Source organism: Protopterus annectens, chromosome 7.part0 (genome assembly GCF_019279795.1).
Source record: "Protopterus annectens isolate FY-2018-M chromosome 7.part0, PAN1.0, whole genome shotgun sequence".
Classification (NCBI taxonomy): domain Eukaryota; kingdom Metazoa; phylum Chordata; order Ceratodontiformes; family Protopteridae; genus Protopterus; species Protopterus annectens.
Window position 1 is genome coordinate 490887862 of NC_056739.1, and position 23336 is coordinate 490911197.

Sequence of the window (23336 nt, forward strand, 5' to 3'; positions counted from 1 at the left end):
GCTCCCTACCTTTTTTCAAAAACCACTCCAATAAGTTGGAGTATATGTTACACAAGTTGGATGTTCATAGACGACTTAGATTTTACCTGGATAGAACAAAGGATCACAGGAAAACAGATCAACTTTTTGTAGCCTTTGCAGACAGCAGGAAAGGTATAGCAGTTACTAAACGAACCCTTTCCAAATGGCTAACTGATTGCATTATATTTGTTTATACTGCTTCGGAACAAACTTTACCTGTCAAACCCAAGGGGCACTCTACAAGATCAGTATCTACTTCCCTGGCTCATGCAGCTCGCTTACCATTGGACACTATTTGTGCAGCTGCCACTTTATCTAAACCACATACATTCATTTCTCATTACAAGGTAGACAGGGTTTCTAGGGACAGGGCAACCTTTGGTTCCACTTTGCTCAAGAACGTTCTCCCGTGAGTTCCTCAGGAACATGGAGCTAGGGACGCTACCCAGGTGTAAGAACAAACGGCGAGATTGAACACTCTCACATTTAGAAGTTATGTCCTTACCATAACGTTCCATGTGGAGTGTTCATCTCGCCTTTGTTCTTACATTCCCACCCTCCCACCCTCAGGAAGAGCGTTCAGTTTGGTGTCTGGTTTGGTTTCTCCTGCTTCTGCATTTCGCAGTTGTTGTGTATATATGTATATATATATATATATATATGTATAGGTGTTTCTCTCAGTTATGTTGTTTTTGGCATGAATGTGTTACTCTCTCTGTTGACTTCTGGTTTGCTTGCAAACTAGATCTGAGGTAAAGGCAGAGGGGGATTGTGGGAGTTAGGTTGGTCTCAAGCTTCTTCTCGGCTTGCCAAGCGGCCGACACGGAGCCGAGGATCGGCTCCAAACCCAGGTGTAAGAACAAAGGCGAGATGAACACTCCACATGGAACGTTATGGTAAGGACATAACTTCTAAATTTGATGACTTGACTACAGAGTTGATCACCAACCTTTGACCCAAAGTCCTCTGTTATGAAGTGCATCTGTAAGCAGTCCTATATTTGAATATGGTGTTCTTTATGGAGAATCTGTGACTATCATTTTAGTTCACCAATTTGAACCCTGTCAAGCATTTTCAATCAGTCACACTCCTGTACGTTTTTCTATCATTCCACATAAGTGCGGAAGTCTCCCAGTAGAATGAGTCAGTTGGATGGTGTGTGTGTGTGTGTGTGTGTGTGTGTGTGTGTGTGTGTGTGTGTGTGTGTGTGTGTGTGTGTGTGTGTGTGTGTGTGTGGTATATGTATAGATGATGTCTGTATGTGCATATTCATATACGTATATCTGTGTGCCTGTATGTTAGAGTGTGTGTGTGTGTGTGTGTGTGTGTGTGTGTGTGTGTGTGTGTGTGTGTGTAGAGCTGCATAGTTGAGTCTGCAACAGAAGCTGTGGTAACAAATGGGATAACTATTGGGGCATATAAAGTAATGTATGAGAACTATAAAAATTGGTTAGAAAAGGCTGGGAAATGAGAATAGAAAGCTAGTATACAAAGGAACAATGGAAGAATATTTGTATGGCTTCCAAATATGTAACAAATATAGAAGCTGTAGGATTTTTACATAGAGGCGTATGCATAGGTATTTTTATACCCCAAGTAGACTTCAGAGAAGTTTCCCACAGGTAGACAGTAGATGTTGGTGGTGTGGTCGGAAAAAGAAGGCTAATCGGGAACATGTATTTTTTTTTGGAATGCAGTAGAAAGAAATCCAGTTTGTTGATGCAATGCATGCAGAATAATGTTCAGAAGGAGTACTGAAATTTCAGGGAATGCAGGACGTGAGCAATGTATGTAATGTTGAAGTAAATGATAATTGTTAAGAAAGAAGCCATATATGTATAATCCACGGAAAAGAAAAATATGTTTGTAATGGTTTATCTTCTTTTTTTATAACAGTATGTGTACTCATGTTACTGAGCCGGGAGCCGTTTATAATCTCGAAATACCGAAATGTCAAATTTCAGTATTTTGAGACTATAACCCGAATGTTTAAAATAGCAAAAGTTCATAATCGTGAATTGGAATATCTCAAATTCGCAGTTATGGCCTTACGCTACGTGATGTCCGGGATTGTGTGTTTATGGTGCGCGGTGCCGTGTGTGGATCTAGGTGTTTTGTCAGGTGAGTGTTTTGTAAGGGGTTTGAGTGTGCTGATATGTTTGATGTGTGTGTGAGGGACTGGAGAATGTGCGTGTGTGAGTTTGCTTTTGTTTCCTGTTTGTGCGATTTTGGAGTTAGTATATTTAAGTAGGGGGGTGTGGGGGGCACACTTGCTTATGTATGTATGCGTTGTGCATGTATGTGGTTTTTGTTTGTTTATGTTGTGATGTGGGTGTTGTGGTGTATGTATGGTGTAGTGTATGAGGTTTGTTCGGTGTTTTGAATTTTGCGGTTTTGGGCTCGGGGTTTTGTAGTTTCGGTCTTTTGTGGATTTGGTTTCATAGTTTTGAGATACTGAAATTCGATGTTTCGGTATTTCGAGATTATGAAGTGAACCCCACTGAGCCATACCTCTTAACTATCCAGAATTTTGCAGAATGTCCAGATTTTTACCTCATATGTTTGGTGTGTTCATCATAAAATATTTTTTTTTCCTGGCAAATTGTTGAGGATTAGAGTCACTAAATAATGACAGACATTTGAGTTTGTCTTCATGTGCTTCAGAAAATAGATGCTAATACAAAACCTGATATTCTGTCAACTTTCTAAGTTTATAAGAAAGTGTTTAAAGCCTGTCCCTGATTTTGTGCATTTGTCCCTGTGTTATCTGTGGCTTTTCCCATAATTCTTGTACTAAAAAATTGAGAGGTATGTACTGTACAATGTGTAAAGATAATAAAGGTGTTAAAGAGAGAGAGTTGCTGGACTGTCAGCTAATCACCACTTCATGGTGAGCTTTATCAGATTGCTGGAATGGCTGCTTCCTAGCCCTTGGAAACCTAGATGTATATAGTAAGGGTATCATAACGATGCTTAACAAGAAATGTTCACCTCTAGATGAGATCCTCATGGAGATCAGATACTTCAAATCTAAATAGATACTTTCTCTAGAGCTCAGTGATTGCCATTGCAGTAATACTAAGTCCCACTGGTGAATACGACTGGTGACAGGAGTCAGATAGATAAAGAAGGATGCATTCTTTGTAGTGCTGATGTTGGGGATCTCTGTTGCTTATGACCAACAGGTGCCATGAGACCAGGAGGGCAGCAGTTGCTAAAGAAAGGCCCAGGTATAAAATTAGATGCCAAGACCATTGGTAATGATTTTTGTACAGCCTCAGAGATTCTAGTAAACCATTTAGTTACTTGGAGAAGGGTGGGGCATTACCCATTCTTTTCTCAGAAAGGATGAAGAACTACTGACTTCATTCAGAGATGTTGGGAAGAACACTTTGAGGAAGTAAATCCAGTGAATGTTGGAAGAAGCTGGTGGAATTAGGCCCATTTTGGTAGATGAGATGACTGTGAAAGTTACATGTTTCTGTTATGGCAAGATGCAGGGATCAGATGTGATCCAGCTAGAAGTGCTGAAAATGCTAGATATTGTTGGGGTTTAATGTTTAATTCACCTTTTCAGTGTTTTGTGGAATGCAGAACTAGACAGTGGGTGTATTCTGATCATAGCACTACCAGGCTACAACTCATACCATACATTTCGGCCACAGAACCTGGACCAAAATACAAAAGGGGGGGGCGTATCCATATTCATCAAGGATACCCACACCTCCAGGTTAGTGGCACAGCACGATGCTTCAGCGATCATCCACATGCAACTAACAATGGGCAAAACTGCAATTCAAATTGTAGCTTGCTACAGATCACCCACCATACCCCAGGACCCCCATTCAGCATTTCTGGAAACACTGGGAAACATAAAGGTCCTACCAAACACCCCAATATTGGGTGATTTCAGTTACCCAAACATTAACTGGGAGAACTACTCAAGTACTAACTCCCTTGCCCAACATTTCCTAGAATTTATAAACTCAAATGCCCTGGATCAACACTCCCACCAGAGGTGACAACATATTGGACCTGGTCATCACCAACATGGAAGACCGGTGTTCCACACCAGAGGTCAACCCCTTGCTGGTTAGATCTGACCATAAACAAATCACTCTGGATGTCCACATTCCGCCTCCACCCCTGGTCAAGGAAACCACCGTGAAAAACTTTTCAAAAGCAAACTTTACGTTACTTAAGACCAAGGTGTAAAGATTCATAGCCTCCATGCTAAAGGATAAAGCTGTCCAAGCTGCAAAATCCTTTACTAATGCATTCTATGGGCACCTACAAGAATACATGGATCATGCTATCCCAAGCAAAACCAAGACTCACTCCAACAAGAAAAGGAAACCAGTCTGGTGGACCCCTGCCATAAACAAGCTATACAACAGAAGGAGGAAACTAATACAGTAAAGAGCAAAATCCTAAGAAGGGAAGACATCCCTGATCAGTATCAGCAAGAAACTACAATCCCTCATAAAATCATCCAAGGCTAGCTTCGAAAGAAAAATTGCCAATGACTCCAAAGATAACCACAAGGCATTCTTTAGCTATGTCAAGAATCTAAGTGGCAATGCTTAGATCTGCAGAATGGCACAAGATGCACTGAACCGACCGATATCGCCAACATCCTGGCAGACAGGTTCAGTGCAAACTTCACCCCCAAAAGGGCCGAAAACCATACCAGAAGAATGTAGAGCCCCTGAAATCACAGACAATCAGGTTAAAACAGCCTTCTCCAAAGCCAAAAATACAGCATCAATGGGACCAGATGGTGTCCCAGGCTGCATCCTACATGAGCTCAAGACGAACTAACCCCTCACCTAAACACACTGTTAAAACTCAGCCTCTCCACAGGCTATACGTACCCATAGAGTGGCGCACAGCAATGTTTTTTCTGCTCCACAAAGGTGGAGCCACAACAGACCCCGGGAACTATCGCCCTATACGCCTGACTAGCTTGGTCTGCAAGGCTATGGAGCGCATCATCATGGAACTCATTAACAGAGGCATTGGGAACCTCCAAACACTGAACCCTACCCAGTTCGGCTTTGTTAAGGGCAGATCATGTCTCCTATACCTGGTGAATTTCTTTGAGACAGTTACCAAAGCTATAGACGAGGGAAAGGTGGTACTCACAGCCTACCTAAACCTCGCAAAGGCCTTTGACACCATTCCCCATTCTGGTTTTATAGACAAGTTCACCAGCCTGAACATAAACCCCTATGTCACAAGATGGGTTGCCAACTGCCTCATGGACAGAACCCACATGGTGAGAGTTGCGGGAGCTAGGTCCGACTCTAAACCATTTATAAGTGGCGTTCCCCAGGGCTCAGACTTCTCAGAGGTACAGGCAAGCACAGGAGGACTATGGGTGACCAAGTTTGCAGAAGACTACAAGCTAAGGGCTATAATTGACTCTCTGGCTGACACAGTCATCCTGCACAAGGGTCACACTGAGACGGGTACCTGGTGTCAAAAATCATGGCCTTAGGCTAAATGCCAGAAAGTGCATAGTCATCCCCTTTCGAAAAAACAAAGTACCCACAAACTACCACATAGGTGGTAGTCCCCTAAATACAGAAGACGTAATAAGGGATCTGGGGACCCAAGTAGATAATAATCTCTTCTTTGATAATCATATTGCCAAAGTGGTTAGAAAATCCTTCTATGTGGCACACCTAATCACAAAAGGGTTTGCATCCAGATCAAAAGAGGTCATTGTGCCCCTCTACTCATCACTCATCAGACCCATCATAGAGTACAATGCCCCATTTGGTATGTACCTTACAAGACACCTGCAACAGCTGGAAAGACCACAGAAGTACCTCATCAAGAGGATTACTGGCCTCAAACAGATGCCCTATGCAGCTCCAGCTGTACTCGGTTGCATACCGCCTACTCAGAGGTGATCTCTGCCTAACATACAAGGCCATGTCCAACCCAGAATTGATGGACATGCTCCACCTAAAGAAAACCATATCCCCTCAAGCCACACACTCTAGAGATCTAAACCTCACTACAACAGTAAATAGGACGTGCTGGAGAGATAGATTCTTGTCCCAGAGACTTCCCATGCTTTGGAACAAGATTCCAATCTACATTAGGCAGAACTCCTCACTAACACTCTTCAAGAGAAACTTTGATGAGTGAATGGGAAACAGAAAGTTTACCCTGGGGGTCACTTCAGTGGCTCTGCTGGACAGAGGCACAGGGAACTAATGTAAGGGGGCAGCGAAAGCCAACACATTCTGGCTAGGCTTATAAATGCCTTCGGGCAGATAGCCTAGTACCTACCTATGAACCTATAGAGAAATAATACTTCTTAGTCTTTATAGGAAAGCCTGTGTAAGGGTACTGGAGGGGGATACTTTATCTGTCTGTTGGGCCTCAGACTCAGTCCTGCCTGTGGATTAGCCACTTGTCCTGTTTTTTTTTTTTTTTTGCCCCACCTTCTTAAAGCTGACCACCAAATATCACCAAGCCTCTCCTCATTCACTGAGTCTACATGACCTGCCTGACAATTCCCAGGCTCAAGCCAACCCATGTTTGGGGTTGTTGAAGAGATTGAGGACATTGTAGCAGTGCCATACTGTTGTTGGGGAGTATGTCCTATATCCCCCTCCAATCCGCTGTGAGCTGTGCAATTGCTGCCTTTGAGAGGTGCTTGCTTGCTTCTGCACATGTGTAGCCTCCTGACCAAGTATATTGCTTGTAGGGCAAAGCCTGCCAGACTCTTACCACTACTATTGCAGTGAGCCTAAATTGCCTCCTTCCCTTTCCCTAGGATGGGTGAGCTAGTATTGGTCGCTCATTTCCATCCTTTCCCTGTCTAGTTCCTCTAGTGCCAGTGGCACAAACACAGGTCATTTGTAGCTGTCTGTTCTTACACAGATATTGGAATGGTCAGGGGGTTGACTGTATTGTCTACATGTTTTTTATGGATCTTGATAAGGTCTATAATCACATTCTCCTGAATATCTGTTGGAAGTCCATACAGACATTAGGGCATGGTAATCATACTTCACCCTTTCCCACAAAGGAGGCAACTCCTTTAACATATCTGTCCCTCTCTAACATAGATGAAAAGCAGGTGAGGTATTTTGTTTAGATGCTTTAATACTTAGAAACACATCAAGATAGATAGCAGTTTTACAAAATATAAATGAACTGATTAACAGACAAACTACACAGACATACATGCTTACATCTCAACAGCTTACTACAAAATGGCAGTCAGCCTTGCACATGCTCAGTATTTATACACTTGTGCAAGCTGTTGGATAGCTTCTTAAAGGTACATACACACACACACACACACACACACACACACACACACACACACACACACACACACATTGGTCTTTAATATCTAATTTCCTTCCCATAGCTATCCTTTCCCCACTGTCTAAGATACTTGAAAAAATCATTCATAAACAACTTCTCCAACATCATCTCCTTACTCCTACACAGCATGGCTTCCGCCCCACCAGTAGCATAATTACTTCTTTACTCTCATTTATGGACGCAGTTAACAAAATTAGGGATGAAGGAAAACTTGTCTCTGCACTCTTTGTTGACTTATCCTAAGCCTTTGACACCATTTCACATACTCCTTCAGCAAGTGTCGCTACTTGGAATGTGTACCCAGACTGCTCTGATGCAAAAGCTGCCTGACTGGTAGACAACAGTCTGTAAAATGGCTCGATACTGCAACTCCATTTCTGAATGGTCACACAGCAGTAGCCCATGCCTCCATCCTTGTGTCTCTTCTTTTTAATATATTTATACTTGACTAAATAACCTATATACTTAATTAAAACAAGTAATTGTCATACAGTATGCCAACAATGCAACTCTCATTTGCTCCTCTAAAGACTCTGACCATCTTCAACTCTTAACCCAAGAAACCTTTAACTCCACTGCAAACTGGCTCAAAACTAGCTATCTTCTACTCAGCTTAAAGAAAACCAGTTATTATTATTGTCCCCTAAAAGGCATATTCAGTCATAAAGTGAATTTCAAAATGTCCTGTTTAGACAACACAGTAATTGAAGCAGCCACTTGTACAAACCTGCTAGGTTTAACCGTAGATGATGCCTTCAGATTTGACCTTCTCATGCAAATTAACTTATGCTCCTCAAACAAACTGCTGATCAACACTTCAAGATCCAATAACTCAGCAGGTGACTCCTTGTACTCTAACTCTGTAGGAAAGCTATGGAATTTAGTACCCACTGAACTCACAACTCAAATTTCTCTTTCACTCTTTAAAAAGAATCTAAAGCTATTTCTTAAGACACACTGGCTATGCTCCTGTACTAACCCTGATTAACGTTTTTCCTTTTAAACTAATAATTACTCTGAAACTTTATAATTTTACCCTTAAGAAGCAAAATACCATATTATTGCAAATAAAATGTATGTATATATTGGATATTGCACCATCTCTTGTACATTACCCATTGATGCTTACTGCTAATGTTATCCTCGCTAACTATTGTATTCATACAAAAAAAATATATATTTTCTTGTTACAATTGTTTTTTTTAGTCTGATCTGTTATGACTTTTATATTTCTTTTTGTATGTTTTCTTGGAGCTTTTCTCCCTGGGCCTCTACTGAAAATGGACATGTATCCAGCTAGACTAGCCCGGTCAACAAATGTAAAATAAAATAAATAAATAAAATGTCATCAAAAACATCAAAACTAGGCATGCTGTACACAAGCAAGCATTTCTGCACATACCCTCCCAAAGTAACCTTTGCAAACACTTACTACCTTCTCTTCTGTATGGTGTCCCTGTGTTCTCCAGCTTTCAAGCAATTATAAAATCCAAACTTTAACAGTGTTACAATAAAATTGCTCCCTTTGCTGCCAATAAATCTCAGTCCAGTCACCACTGCTCAGCTGTCTAAGAAATTGGTAAGAGCACCCCCCCTCGTCTCAGTTACACACAACTTTTCACATCTTGTAAACTAACCTTCAGATTTCCCCTTTCTCAACACTCTTCTACAAAACTATCAACCCATTTGCACTTTGTGCTGTTATGATAAACGACTGCTTTCAATCCTCAGACCTCATAATATAGCTGGCCATAGCCTCTATTCCTGCTGCATAGATAAAACTTGTAACCAAATACCTCTGACCATCGGGAACTCCAGTAACGTTTTAACATTTAAGACCTCTTTAAAAAAAATTTTTGAGTAACTCCTGGCTTTGTTCATGCAATACTCCAGGTTAAGATCATGTTCTCCATTTTCTTCACTCTGTCCTCAAACTTTCCGTCCCTCCCTCCTTAGCTCTTTACCTTCATCCTCTCTGTACTCGCATCTTGTTTAGACGTCACTTGCTTCTTTTTCTTTTTTTTTTTTTCAAAACCTCTTTCACCAATCCTTTCAGCCTCTTCTCTTCCTGCTACATCCCTACTGTCTTAACATGGAATGTTGTTTAAAAGTTTGTAGGATATCTTCTCACTAAATTGTGTATGATCCTGCATCAAATTGTGCTACAGTGATTTTAATTTTTACGTATTTTTAAAGATTTTTGATATTCTGTTGTTTAAAAATGCCTAATTAGAAGTTTTTGTACTCTGGAGCTTTTCACCCAGGCCTCTGCTAAAAAAGGGCTGTTGTCTAGTCAGACTTCCCTTGTCAACAAATTGGAATAAATAATAATAAATAAAAGTAAAAGAAAAAAAAACTGATGGGGTGGGATGCCAAAAGGAGAAGCAGCTTCAAGAATACTGCACCCTTACACTTGTTAAAAAAGCAAAAGAATCAGCTATGATAAATGTGTACTGTGTAAGTGTCAGCACATACATGCTGCATGCATGAACAATACATGCTTCACACAGTAATCAGAAGAAAGAAGCTACAGAACACTCAAGTGCATTTATACAATGGCATTATTTAAAAAAGTCCATTTCATAAATGACTTACAAGTAGCTATTCCCCAAGCTACGTGCATACAATATGCAGATGACTCCACACTCATTTGCTCTGCAAAAACCATCCCAGAACTTCAAACTATTACTCAAAAGGTATTCCACACTGTTGAAGCATGGTTCTTAAAACGCTGCCTACTTCTTAATGCCAAAAAAACAAAACTCCTCCTTTTCAAGCCCACTACCAGATCCCCCCCCCCCCCCATTGGACTTCTCTATCTCATCTATTAACAATACTCTCATATCACCCGACTCTTCTACCAAACTGCTAGGTGTGACGATTGACAACAATCTTACCTTTGATTATCACATAAATAACACTATTAAAACTGTACATAGAAAACTGGGCTCCCTCTATAGAATTAAAACATTCTTATCCCCAACAGCCAAAGCTGCTTTGGCACACTCTCATCTCATTTCAACTCTCCTCTATGCCTCACCAATTTATACTAACCTGAAGAAAACTAATCTTTCTAAACTGATCACCACCTACAATAGTATAGCAAGATTTGTTACTGGTAATCAATTCAGAACTCACCACTGCCTGAACCTACAACAACTTCACTGGCTTGAATTACAAAACATGTTGCTTCTTTCCCAACTTCCCATTATCCATAGAGCTTTTTGTCTGCCAAACAACACTCCTGCATTTTCTAATCTCTTCACCCCTTATTCTAACCTGAACTCACTCCGCTCCTCTAGCAAGCTCCTAGTTACTGCTACCAAATCCAATAACCTTGCAGGTGACTCCCTGTTCTCAAACTCCATTGGTAAACACTGGAACCTATTGCCCTCTGAACTGACTTCTATTCTATCTCCTGTCCTTTTCAAACAAAAACTTAGAATTTACCTTACAAAACACTGGCTATGTCCCTGCCTTAACCCAGACTGAAACCATGTATTCGACTATTCCACTTCCCCTCCATCTCTGTGACTTCTGTTACCTTCTATTTTATTTCTTCACTACTTAGTTCACTTACCTCTCCACTATCCTTCTCCTCCTGATTATATTACTCAGATTACTGAGGGTTCATATAAATAACTAATCTACTTACATAATTGTCTTTAAATGTCCTTTTCTCTTTCTTAAGATGTTAGAGAATGCTAAATAAGTTATGCATGTTTTATTACAAGAATGTTGAGTACATTTGTTGTACAACTGTTAATTTTGTATGCAATTAGTTTGGTTTTTTTATTATATTTTCCAGATACTGTATATTTCCCTCCTTACATTTTTATGCTGCTCTTTATTGCATCATATGTAATAGTTTCTATGTCTATGTGGAGCTTTTCTCCCCGGGCCTCTGCTGAAAATGGAAATATATCCAGTTAGACTAGCCCGGTTAACACATGTAAAATAAATAAAATAAAATAAATAAAAAAGGTAAACAGTTTCTTTTCTAAATAATGTAGCTGTATCATAGTGATAATCTACTGCTGTGTGAGGATGTATAATCCTCATGCTCACACCACACTAACCATGGGTAAATCCTGATATCATACCTCTCCATTGTCCAGATTTTTGCCTCATATTTTTGGTCTATTTCTCATATAATTTGTGATTTTCTAGCAAATCACTGGGATGCTCTTAGGTCTGAAGTCCGTAAATATTGACATATTTTGAGTATTAGACATCAAATCCTTCAGAAAATGCATGTCGCCACAAACCCTGTTATTCTAGCAAGTTTCTAAGTTTATATGAACAGTATTTAAAATTTGTCCCTATTTTTCTACTTTTGTCCCACCCCCCCATTTTGTCAGGCTTTGTACAGATATGCAGCACCAAGAGGTTGAGAGTTTTACGTGCGCGCACACTCCCCCACTGATTTGTTGTGTCATTTATTGTTTTAACAAAATGAAACTTTAATATATGTATATAGGTATATGTGTTTATGGATTAGTTTGTTTTTGTGTGAATATATCCTTAAAAACTAATCGAAATGTTAACTAGTTAATTAATCATTATTTTTGATTGGTTTATATACTTTTTAAAATAAATACATAGATGTTAGTTTTATTGTACCTGAGTGTGAAGAAGCGGCCGTGAAAGTGCTTACTCTTTATTGTTTTATTAAAGTTGTTATACACCCAGCCGTGGTTGGTCCTCTTTAGTTTTGTTTGAGATTTGCACTTTTGTACTTACAAAGGACCTTTACCTGGTTTGCACAGCTTTTCTTGGCAGGTTGAGAGGTATGCCTGATATATGTCCACACAGTCGTGGATTATTGCTAACTTACTTTAAGTTGAGCAGCACTTCCATTCACCTCTGTTTGATAGTGCATTGTATCTTGTGAAATGACTTACTATCCCCTTTAAGCTGAAACCTTTCGTAGCTTTGGTTTTTGTTTTTACAGTTTTCTTTTTGCCCATTTTTGATATTTTAAAGAGTAGTGTTCAAGTGCTCCCTTTCAATCTGCTTTCAAGATTTAGTGTTGATACTCTGTAAGTAATAATGCATACCTTTAAACCTAATTTTTTTTTGGTTACTAGAGAAGTGGCAAGCTATGCAGAATATGTTGAGAGTTTCCTAATAAATGTTCTGTACTGTGTTTCCTGATCCCTTCTTGTACAACTTGGAGCAAGTCAAAGTGTTAATTGTATGTACATGTTACTTATTCACTGCCCATTGATACTCAGCTTGTTTCAGCAACTCTCTTTCTTTTGTTTTCTTTTCTCTTTTAGTTGCTGCATCGCTCCTTATGGGGGAAAGGTGGATGTGAACCAACTTTTAAAGTTTAACTTCAGTAATAATATAAGATGAATAACAAGGAGGCAGCAGCAGCAACAGATGTATCTGGTAAGTTTCTGAAATAATTGTCTTTCTGAATCTTAGGAGATCCATTATGAATGCTCTACCACAAAAACTTGCATCATACCTGTTTGATCACAAAAGCTCATAAATTACAACTTGAGTGCATTCTTATATTGCATGTACTCGAACAACTTAATTTATGAGCAAATGTGACAAAAAATTGCATTTTTTGCAGGTGAGTACCAACATGCTCCATACTTTGTTATGCTCTCCTAGGTCACCCTGTTCTTTGGAGAAAGACTGATCACTGATGGGATGTAAAGTCTACCTTGCTTTTTCTCAGAGTAGTGCTAGCCTCAGACCACCTAGAACTTAATCTCACTGTAAAATGAAATGAACAATGAAACTTTGAGCAAATGACAACTTGAGCCAGTACGGTCACTGTGTTTGAGAGACAGAATTAAAAGTAATTGATTTAACATTACATCTGCAATTTATACTTGAAATGTGTTGTGTACTTATGAAAACTGTCTCATAGATCCATAGGTAAGAACTAGGCTAGCTGCCCATATGGGCCATTTTAAGATTAGCCAATTTCCCTTTTTTTGCTCAAATGAAGATATCCTGTTTGATTAGAGATTGGCCTTAACCATCCCATGGTCAATACTTATATATTACCCCTAATGATAACAACTGGGATCAGAAATACAGTGGGCAGTCATGGGGTAAATTTTCTGTTTCCCATCCATAGATCCAGTTTGCACTTGAATATGGACAGGGATGAGCTTTGTTTTTTGTTGATGGAGAGTCTGATCCATAGCAGTGTTATCCTCTGCAAGATGTACTTGTCACTCCAAACTGTTTGGTTGATGTTACAGAAGAGGTTTAAATCCCTAGACTGAGTATTTCTGATGCCATTTGACTTGCTGATGTATAGTAAATCCATCAGTGTTGGGTCAGTTGATATCTTGCATACCAGACACAGGCCATCTCTTTGCAGTCTGTAGGATGCTGAGTATAGTGTAAGACTTTGAGTCAGTCCATATAGGACATGTTATTTAGGCCTTGTAACCTTTTAGTGAGGTATCTGTATGGGCATTCCAGTTCTTGCTTGTGTTTGGACAGATACCTACAAAAGGGGGCATTACATTCAATGATTGGCCTAAAGAAGGCTGATTAAAGGAGGACAATGACATTGTTTATAAGCTGTACATTATAGAATGACTTTCTTACAATAATGGACCCATGTTGGTCAAAAGTTAGGTCACTGTCTACATAAGTTCCCGATCCCCAATTAATTGGGTCAGCTATTAGGGGCATATTGTTAATGTGATGTTACCTAAGATAGATGACTTCGTAAAAGATACAGTAATGCGTTTTTTGGCTTTTAGTTTCAATCGATGATTTTGGTATCAGTTATTTATAACTTACATTGACTCATACTAACCAACTTGTTACATGTTTCTGAACTGGCTGTGTGGCAAGAATATTGATGTGCTTATGAAATGCTCTCTGGATGCAGAATTGCACTGAATTATGTCATTTCAAGTTTTGGCATGCTATGGTAGAAATTGTAATTTTCCATATAAGTTAGTTTCACAGACAACTCCTTCTTGTATTGTGCCTGTTGGGCATGATTGTTTTAGGGAAACAGTTTGTTCTTGATATACTAAATTGTAATAGCACTGTAGATGTGCTTTTTGTGAGTTTACTTATAAGTATATATATATATATATATATATATATATATATATATATATGTGTGTGTGTGTGTGTGTGTGTGTGTGTGTGTGTATATATATATATACATTTTTTGAGGTGGAAAGAACTGCATCTCAGACAGTGTATTGTAATGTGTACTTCGCTGCATAATTTCAGACTTCTTTTGTAAAGTGCGAAGTTAAACTTCTGAGACTTCTGTCAGTTTATTGTGCTCAACAAGGTCATTATGCCTGTTATTAATACACAGTGCTGTTTCAGTGTTCAGAAACACAAATGCACTTTTTACATTGCTGTTTGTTCTCAGTAATTCATAGGATACAAATCATGAGATGGTGTTAGAAGTGATTCTGTGGCATTGTATCTGATATGAAAACTGAAGCAATAGAGATATGCAATGATGTTTGGGTAAGAGAGAATTCATTAAAGGATATTTTATTTATCATTTTGTTGACCAGGAAAGTCCAACTAGGACAGAGTCTATTTTCAGCGGAGGCCCAGGGAGAAACACTCCAGACGCATGTCTTTGGGTTGTGGGAGGAAACCGGAGTACTCGAAGGAAACCCATGTGAAAGCAGGGAGAACATGCAAACTCCACACAGAAAGCACTCCAGCTGAGAATCAAACCAGAGAACCTCTTGCTGTGAGGTGACAATGTTAACCACTGCTCTGTCCACAATTTCTGCAAGCCAGTTAATTTTCACTGCATTTTTAGCAACAGGGTAATAAAGTCTAAATATTCACAAATGTAAAAGTAGAAAAGTTTCATTCATCTTCATTCCAAAGTCTAATACATGCATTTCACTGAGGCTGTAAGCAGGCCACTGCACAAATGCTCTAAAAAAGCATCTCATCACAACACAGTTAAGTATTAAACATATGAGCTGATGCACCTGTTAAGTAAGCTGTCACATTGTCTTGGGAAATCAAATACAAGGTAATAAACTAAAATAAGTAGCACTTAAGTACATAAATAACAAAGTATTACCAGCTCCATTTCCTTCAGTAAATTGACAGGAACAAATATGGATTTTGAGAAACAGATCATGCCTCCTAAACCTGATGGACTTCTTTGAGACAGTTACCAAGGCATTAGATGAGGGTAAGGAGGTCCACACAGCCTACCTAGACCTCGCAAAGGCTTTCGACCCCATTACCCTTTTGGGTATTATAGACAAACTCACCAATCTGAACATTAACCCCTATGTCATGAGATGGGTTGCAAATTGGCTCACGGACAGAACCCACATGGTGAGAGTTGCAGACTCTAGGTCCGACTCTAAACTGGTTACAATTGGCGTCCCCAGGGCTCAGTCCTAGGACCCCTCCTGTTCAGTATATACTTCTCGGAGGTACAGGCAAGCACAGGAGGACTTTGGCTGACCAAATTCACAGACGACTGCAAACTAGGGACCATAATTGATTCTCCGGCTGATACAGACACCCACCAGAAGGGTCTCAATGAGACGGATACCTGGTGTCAAAATCATGGCCTCAAGCTGAATGCCAAAAAGTGCATAGTCATCCCCTTTCGAAAAAACAAAGTACCTGCGAACTACCACATAGGTGGTAGTCCCCTAAATACAGAAAAAGTAATAAGGGATCTGGGGACCCAAGTATATAGCAATCTCTCCTTTGATAATCATATTGCAATGGTGGTTAGAAAATCATTCTACGTGGCCCACCTAATCTCAAAAGGGTTCTCATCCAGAACAAAGGAGGTTATTGTGCCTCTCTACTCATCTCTTATTAGACCCATTATAGAATACAATGCCCCATTTGGGATGTACCGTACAAGACACCTGCAACAGCTGGAAAGGCCACAAAAGTACCTCGCCAAGAGGATTACTGGCCTCAAACAGATGACCTATGCAGCCAGACTAAAGAAACTCCAGCTGTACTCGGTTGCATACTGCTTAATCAGAGGTGATCTCTGCTTGACATACAAGGCCATATCCAACCCACAATTGATGGATATGCTCCACCTAAAAAAAAACAAATCCCTGAGAGCCACATGCTCTAGGGATATAAACCTTACCACAACGATAAATAAGACATGCAGGAGGGATAGATTTATGACCCAGAGATTCCCCATGCTTTGGAACAAGATTCCAGTATACATCAGGCAGAGCCCCTCATTAGCACTCTTCAAGAGAAACCTTGACGGGTGGATGGGAAATGGATAATTTACCCCGGGGATCACTGCAGTGGCTCTGCTGGACAGAGGCGCAGGGAACTAATGGCTCTGCTGGTCAGAGGAACAGGGAACTAATCTAAGGGGGTGGCGAAAGCCAACACACTCTGGCTAGGATTATGTATGCCCTTGGGCAGATAGCCTAGTACTTACCTATGAACCTATGTATGCATAAGAAAATTAACAGTGAATCAGCTGTCTCACCACATTTGTTAACTGAACAGTGATGGCAAAGAATTTGAAAGTTGACAGTCCCTCTGCCACTTTCTTAGATTATGTCATCATTTTGTAAAATCCAGAGGCAAAAAGCAATGACGTGTGTGTGTGTGTGTGTGTGTGTGTGTGTGTGTGTGTGTGTGTGTGTGTGTGTGTGTCTGTCTGTCTGTCTGTCTGTCTGTCTGTCTGTCTGTGTGTGTGTATGTATGTGGGTGTGTATGTTTGTATGTGGGCATGGGTGTATGTATGTGTGCACATAATTATTGATCAGGTTTGCAGGTAATGTCAGACTAATAGCTAAATACCAATTGCAATTCAAAAGCATTCATATGTGATTCACATCTCCATACCTATTCTAAGGCCAACACTCCCTGTGTAAATTAAACGGTCTTCCCTCCCGATGTGGGGAACTTTGCTCCTCACACTCCCTTAATATAATAAAGCAGCCACCTAGAAAAGAGATAAGCCAGGTGACAGTGCTTGTACAGTAAATGCAATACATATTACGTTTGCACAGAAATACGTCCTGAGCGACATTGTGTATTTAAAGTTCTTCATACTCCTAACCTGTTGACTTCCCAACATCTGGCTAGCCGCATGTCATGCGGGGATGCTGTGCCTAGCGTGCCATCATATTGCACCATAACTGATGAACATCATTGTCTGTCACCAGCCTTTATGATCACTTTTACCAGTGCAGTAACTCCTCCATCAGCTGCAAAGTCAGCCATATATGTCAGTAGCTTAGCTGATAGCGCATTCACCTTTGGTGATGGAAGAGCAGAAGTGTGTGTGTGTGTGTGTGTGTGTGTGTGTGTGTGTGTGTGTGTGTGTGTGTGTGTGTGTGTGTGAAGGATGTTTACTGACAGGGGTGACATATGCATTCTGCAACCCCGTCTTTCTCCCAGTGGGGTGGTAATGCAGAGGCATCTGTGACCATGAAAATGGGGAGAGGTAACCAATTAAAGCTTCACAGAATTTTCTGTATTTGGTGTACATTGTAGCTGGCCCTTCACTAGTCGCAACGTACACACAGGATAAAACTTAGACCAGGTATCCCAGTCATACACTGCTTCTTCCAACTTATGACTGCTTATGAGGGTGGGGGAGGTTGAAAAATGTTCAAATTAACTTATAATAAAGCAAAAAAAAAAAGATGTTCCTTCCATTGGTGACTTGATGCCCAGGCAGCAGTCCAATGTAGTCTGCCCTTCCTACAGTTCTGGATTATTCTGATTATTTTGTATTTTGAGTACTTTGGATTGATTCTTAAATAAAGTAAAATAAAGAAGTGGATCAGTACTGAACTCTGTTAACTCTGATAGTAGCAGCAAATTCCTAAGTACTTCACCCACTGCTTAGCTGGAGTAAATTTGCCCAGGATTCCAGTTTGTTGATAATTTATACCCAAGTTTATGAGGATATTTGATGTACATTTACTGGTTGCTTCTGATTTTGCCTGTCAACCTACAAAAAGTCACATCAGAGACAGTACTCAAAAAAACGTAGAGACAAATGTCTGAAACCAGAGAGACCATCAGCATTCTGCAGAGCATATATAACAGCTTATATTTTGCACTAGAAGAAAACAGACCCTAAATTTTTTTATGACAATTTCACACTCATTTTGTAGATCTGCTGAAAATAATGCATTTAATTTGAAGGAGTCCCAAAATGACTTTTGCTACATACCACATTTCCTGCATAAGAACAGATTGACAGTACACGTATCAGTTGGCTTATGCAAATAAGTGTTATCTCCCATTAATGTTCTGCATGTAGCTTGTTAACCATTTTCAATGTTACAGTTTTTATTAGGTGAAATAAACTTAGAACTTCACCTGAGCTTGTAAAATAAACATCAGTGTCTGTTTTTTTTTTCTTTTTTTGTAGTAACAGTCCACTTGTTTGTAACTGTAGTGGATTTGTGGGTTTACAAAACAGAGAACACACTCCTGGCTTTCTAAGGCATTTGGGTATATGTCAGGGCAACCTCAGCAATCCAGCCAGCTAACTTTGACAGTTAAGAGAAGATGGTTGCCCTGTGCCAGCCCCCTTTGCAATATATTGTGTAAACAGATTTTTTTAATGAATGGAAATTGTTAAAAATGGCGGTGTGTGTGTGTGTGTGTGTGTGTGTGTGTGTGTGTGTGTGTTTGCGCGCGCACGTGTGTGCGTTTGTGTGTGTGTGCATGTGTGCGCACGCGCACAGTTATGGACTGATGCCCACATTCGTTGCACCTTGTGGCCACTGAGCACCAGGATAGGCATCAGTTCGCTCACAGTCCTGAACTGGAATAAACTGATAACAAATGTATCAATGAGTAAATGAATGAATAGCTAGATGAGAAGTGGGTTGATGTAAAGCAACCAGTGTGATAGCAATGAAATCTTAACCTTTGTAATTCTGACAAGCTGATTTTATAATATTGCAAAGTAAGTTAAAAAAAACTTATTTGTGTGTAAGCTACTGAAAAGGCTGGATGATTTAAAGGATGATCTTATGTTTGTGGACTTCAGTAATTGCACAAGTATGTTTATGTATTTTACTTAGTGCATCATTGTCCTCATAGTTCACTCATATTTGCTGATAATTCCTATCCCAGAAATGTTAGCTTTATATTTTTTGTGTATTACTTTATTCAGTCTCCAGTTTAAGGATTTTATAAGCAGTTTTATGCTGCTTTGTGTGTATGTGCCAGAACTCTAATCTGAGGAAATCAGTTTAACCACCACAAAAAAGTAAAGGGCTTACGCCATTTATCCCTTATTAATATGGACTTGATCATATTGGATCTTTTTAAAAAAGAATAATAGCTATTTAAAAAATATGTGCAAAGCAAGTGTGATTAATCTTCAGAAGCACAAACTCAGTCCAGATGCGCCTTTGACTTTTTTCAGGCTATTTTACTGGTTATTCCTTTTCTAATCACAGCAGTCAACAAAGGTGTACTGAATCACTAAGTGAGCAGGTTTACTGTTTAATTCATATTTTTAGTTTTATAACTGTATTTATTTATTTACTGAATAAGAGAAAAAAAATGTGTTCTACAGTTTTCACGAATTCTTTTTAATGGAATTTTAGGCATATTGCATCTAAGGTGCTTTTGTCACCCACGTCAAGTTAAATAGCTGGAGCTGGTTAACTTACTGTATCTCTTCTGTGTAAAAGAAAATTAGTGTTACATGGATAACAGGGTCTATATTACATGATCGATGTTTCAAAACTACGAATCTGATATGGTCGACACCATATGATCGAAGTTCTGAAACTTTGAAAATGTAATACAAACACAACAACCTACAGAATCAAACCATTTAAACGCTGCGCCCTCCACACCCCCCGCTACTTAAATATACCAACTCCAAGATCGCACTACAGTGCAGAAAAGGGAAATTTTCCCATGTTCTTCGTCTCACATTGCTGCAGTCATAACCTGTGGGTAGTCCGCTGTCCTCGGTCAGCCCGAATACCAAAGTGTTAGGCTGGCGTCGGTCATGGTCGTTCAGATCTGACGTCAGTACGCAGAAGTACTAAAGCGCATGACCGACGCCATATCCTCAGTCTTTCTTGCCGCATGGTCCAAAGCAGAAGCAGCATTTGCAAGTGCCGTTCAGCATCCTGAAATTTTCGTATTCTGAGTTTCAGACCGAAGACCAAGTTGGGCTAAGTACCCCGTTGGGGAATATTTTTGTCTTTTCTTGCCTCAGTTAAATCCGGATGTCAGAAAAAGTTAATAATTGTATTTCTTGTGGGAAACAGATACCTCATAGGGACTACCACTCTCTCTGTATTCCTTGCTTGGGGCCTGAGCACGACGTAGTCGGGTGTCGCTTTTGCGCTAGATTTAATAAGCGCACCATTAAACGCAGGTTAGATTGTGCTAGACTTGTTTTCGGTAAGCGGTGTAACTACAACATGGCGCCGGATGCTCCGACCCGCTACCGCTAAAAAGCGAAAAGATAAATCGATAAAGTCTAAGCAGGACGAGTCGTCCGTTGCGGACGCCGGTTCTATGGAAACTACGGTTGAATCTGTGGATCCAGCCGAGGTTTCAGCTGAATCACAGGGGGAGCCTTTAATCTTACAGGAATTGGCCTCTCAGGAGTTAGGTCAGGCCGAGGGGGCCTCTCAAGTTTCTGTAGTTCCTTCTTTACATAAGGTTGTTAGGCCTTCTACTTCTGTCACTAAAGCCCCTTCTAAAGCTAGACCTGGTCTTTCTGGTACAGGCGTCAGCCCTAGTTCTTCAGGCTCTGTTCCTAAAAAACATATGCTGAAAATGGCAGAGGATTTGATTACTTTAATCAGAGGTTCTATGCCCCCTCCAGATAAGAGGCCTAGGGTGGAGACAGAGGTGGAGGGATTGGAGCATTCCTCAGATTACTCTGAGTCTTCAGCTGAGGACATTCAGGATTTTCCTCCCTATTCTGATTCGGATGCAGAGGATTCCTGTCCTTCTGCTTCTCCTCCAGAGGATTTTTCTTTTTCTGAAACCCTGCACTCCATGAGGGAGCATTTTAAGTGGGAAGATCAGGATTTTTCAGATTCTCGTAAGAGGCTTAGGGAATTTTTGTTTTTACCACAACATAGGCCCTTGGCTATTCCCCCTGTCTTGGATGTTGTTCAGGATGTTTTTTCTGAAGCTTCCCTTAATCCTGATTCTTTACCTCCTGCCCCGGTCAAGCCAGACAGGTATTACAGAGTTCCAGAGGCTCATAAATATTTGTATAAGAGTCCTAGAGCTGACCCGGAAACTGTTAGTCAGGGACCTAAGGGCGTCAGGGCTTCTGTAGTTAAGAATCCAGTTCCTCTGGATAAAGATTCTAGAGCTTTGGATAGGTGGGGTAAAAAAGTGTATACCTCCTCCACGCTAGCTATGAGGGCTTTGAAGTGCCAGTTTCATATGCTGAAGTATCAGAATTTTCTGTTAAGTCAGTTGAAATCTAAGGTAGATGCTTTAGCTGAGGGTATAGAGTGTAAGGAATTGCAGGACTTAGTTCATGCCTCTGATCAGGTAGGTAAGCATTCCTTGCAGTGTGGCTTTGATGCTCTTCAGGCTTCTTCCAGGGTGGCTGCCACTGGTTCAGTTATCCGTAGGCACGCCTGGCTTAAGGATCAGAATTTGTCAGAGCATGTCAAAGCTCGAATTTTGGATGCTCCCCTTCAATCTGAAGTTCTTTTTGGTTCTCCTGTGGAGTCAGTTTTGAAGAAAATGGAGGACAAAGCTAAGTCCATACAGACGGTTAAGGAATTTTTACAAGTGCAGCCCCCTAAGTTTAGCAGAAATTGGCCTGCAAAAGGATGGGCTTATCCTTCTTCTGATTTTCAGTCTAAGGGCAGATCTAGACGTGGTAGGGGCAGAGCTCATGCTCAGGGTTCTTTCAGACCTAGGACGTGGAGTTCTCCTGCACAATCTTCTGGTGAGGGCAGGGGTCAGCCTTTTCGTAAACAGACCCAATGACCTGTATCTCCAGCTGCCAGATTCCTCCTGTCTGGCAGCTCCTCTAGGAGGAAAGTTGGCACTTTTCAAGCAAAATTGGCTTTTGGTCACCCAGGACAAATGGGTGTTGGACATTATAAATCGAGGCTACAAGTTTTATTTTCACACCTTGCCTCCTTTCAAAGGCATGCCGGATGTACCTCCTCAGCAAAGACTGGAGGCTCACAAGCAGATTTCTTTACTTTTACAAATGGGGCTATCCAGGTGGTACCTCCGTCAGAAGTAGGCCTAGGATTTTATTCTCGCCTGTTTCTTGTGCCAAAGAAAGGAAACACTTGGAGGCCAATTCTGGATTTGTCCATTCTCAATACATACCTAGACATTCCAGAGTTCAAGATGTTAACTTTGCAGCAACTTCTGCCTCTGCTAGGCAAAGATCACTGGATGGTAACTCTGGATCTCAAAGAGGCTTATCTTCATATTCCTATCAGACCCAGCTGCAGGAGGTTCCTGCGTTTTCGGGCTGGTACTTTTCATTATCAGTTCTCTGCATTGCCCTTTGGCTTATCTACTGCGCTCAGGGTGTTCACAAAGGTCCTGGCTCCTGTGATAGCCTTCTTAAGACTAAGAGGAATACAAATTTATCCTTATCTGGACGATTGCCTGATTCTTGCTCAAGACAAAGTCAAGTTACTTCAGCATCTACAGTATGTAATGGCAGTTTTAAGGTGCCTAGGGTATTCTGTGAACGAAACAAAGTCCAGTTTAGTACCCTCTCAGGACATGTGCTTTCAGGGTGTGAGACTGAATACAGCCTCTCAGATGGCTTTTTTGACCCCGGACAAACAAAGAAATCTTCCCCTATACTTCCAGCAATTATCCCTACTGTCCAGGCTGACTGCAAGGACGGTGCTTCAAGCCTTGGGGTTCATGGCATCTTGTATTCTGGTACTTCCCAATGCCAAACTACATATGAGGAAGCTACAATGGTATCTCAAAAGTGTATGGACTCAACACTGCCACGATTTGGACACTGTCAT

The 23336-nt window shown here is 40.5% G+C and overlaps 1 protein-coding gene across 5 annotated transcripts in view; it reads left to right on the forward strand.

The window, feature by feature from the left end:
- CAMTA2 (calmodulin binding transcription activator 2) overlaps positions 1-23336 on the forward strand; it is a 2181461-nt gene that overhangs the window by 648341 nt on the left and 1509784 nt on the right. For all 5 annotated transcript variants that reach the window (XM_044077091.1, XM_044077090.1, XM_044077092.1 and 2 more), the window contains one exon: positions 12657-12771. In XM_044077091.1, the coding sequence (XP_043933026.1) occupies positions 12732-12771 (40 nt within the window). In that variant the 5' untranslated portion in view covers positions 12657-12731. The remainder of the gene's footprint in view (positions 1-12656; positions 12772-23336) is intronic.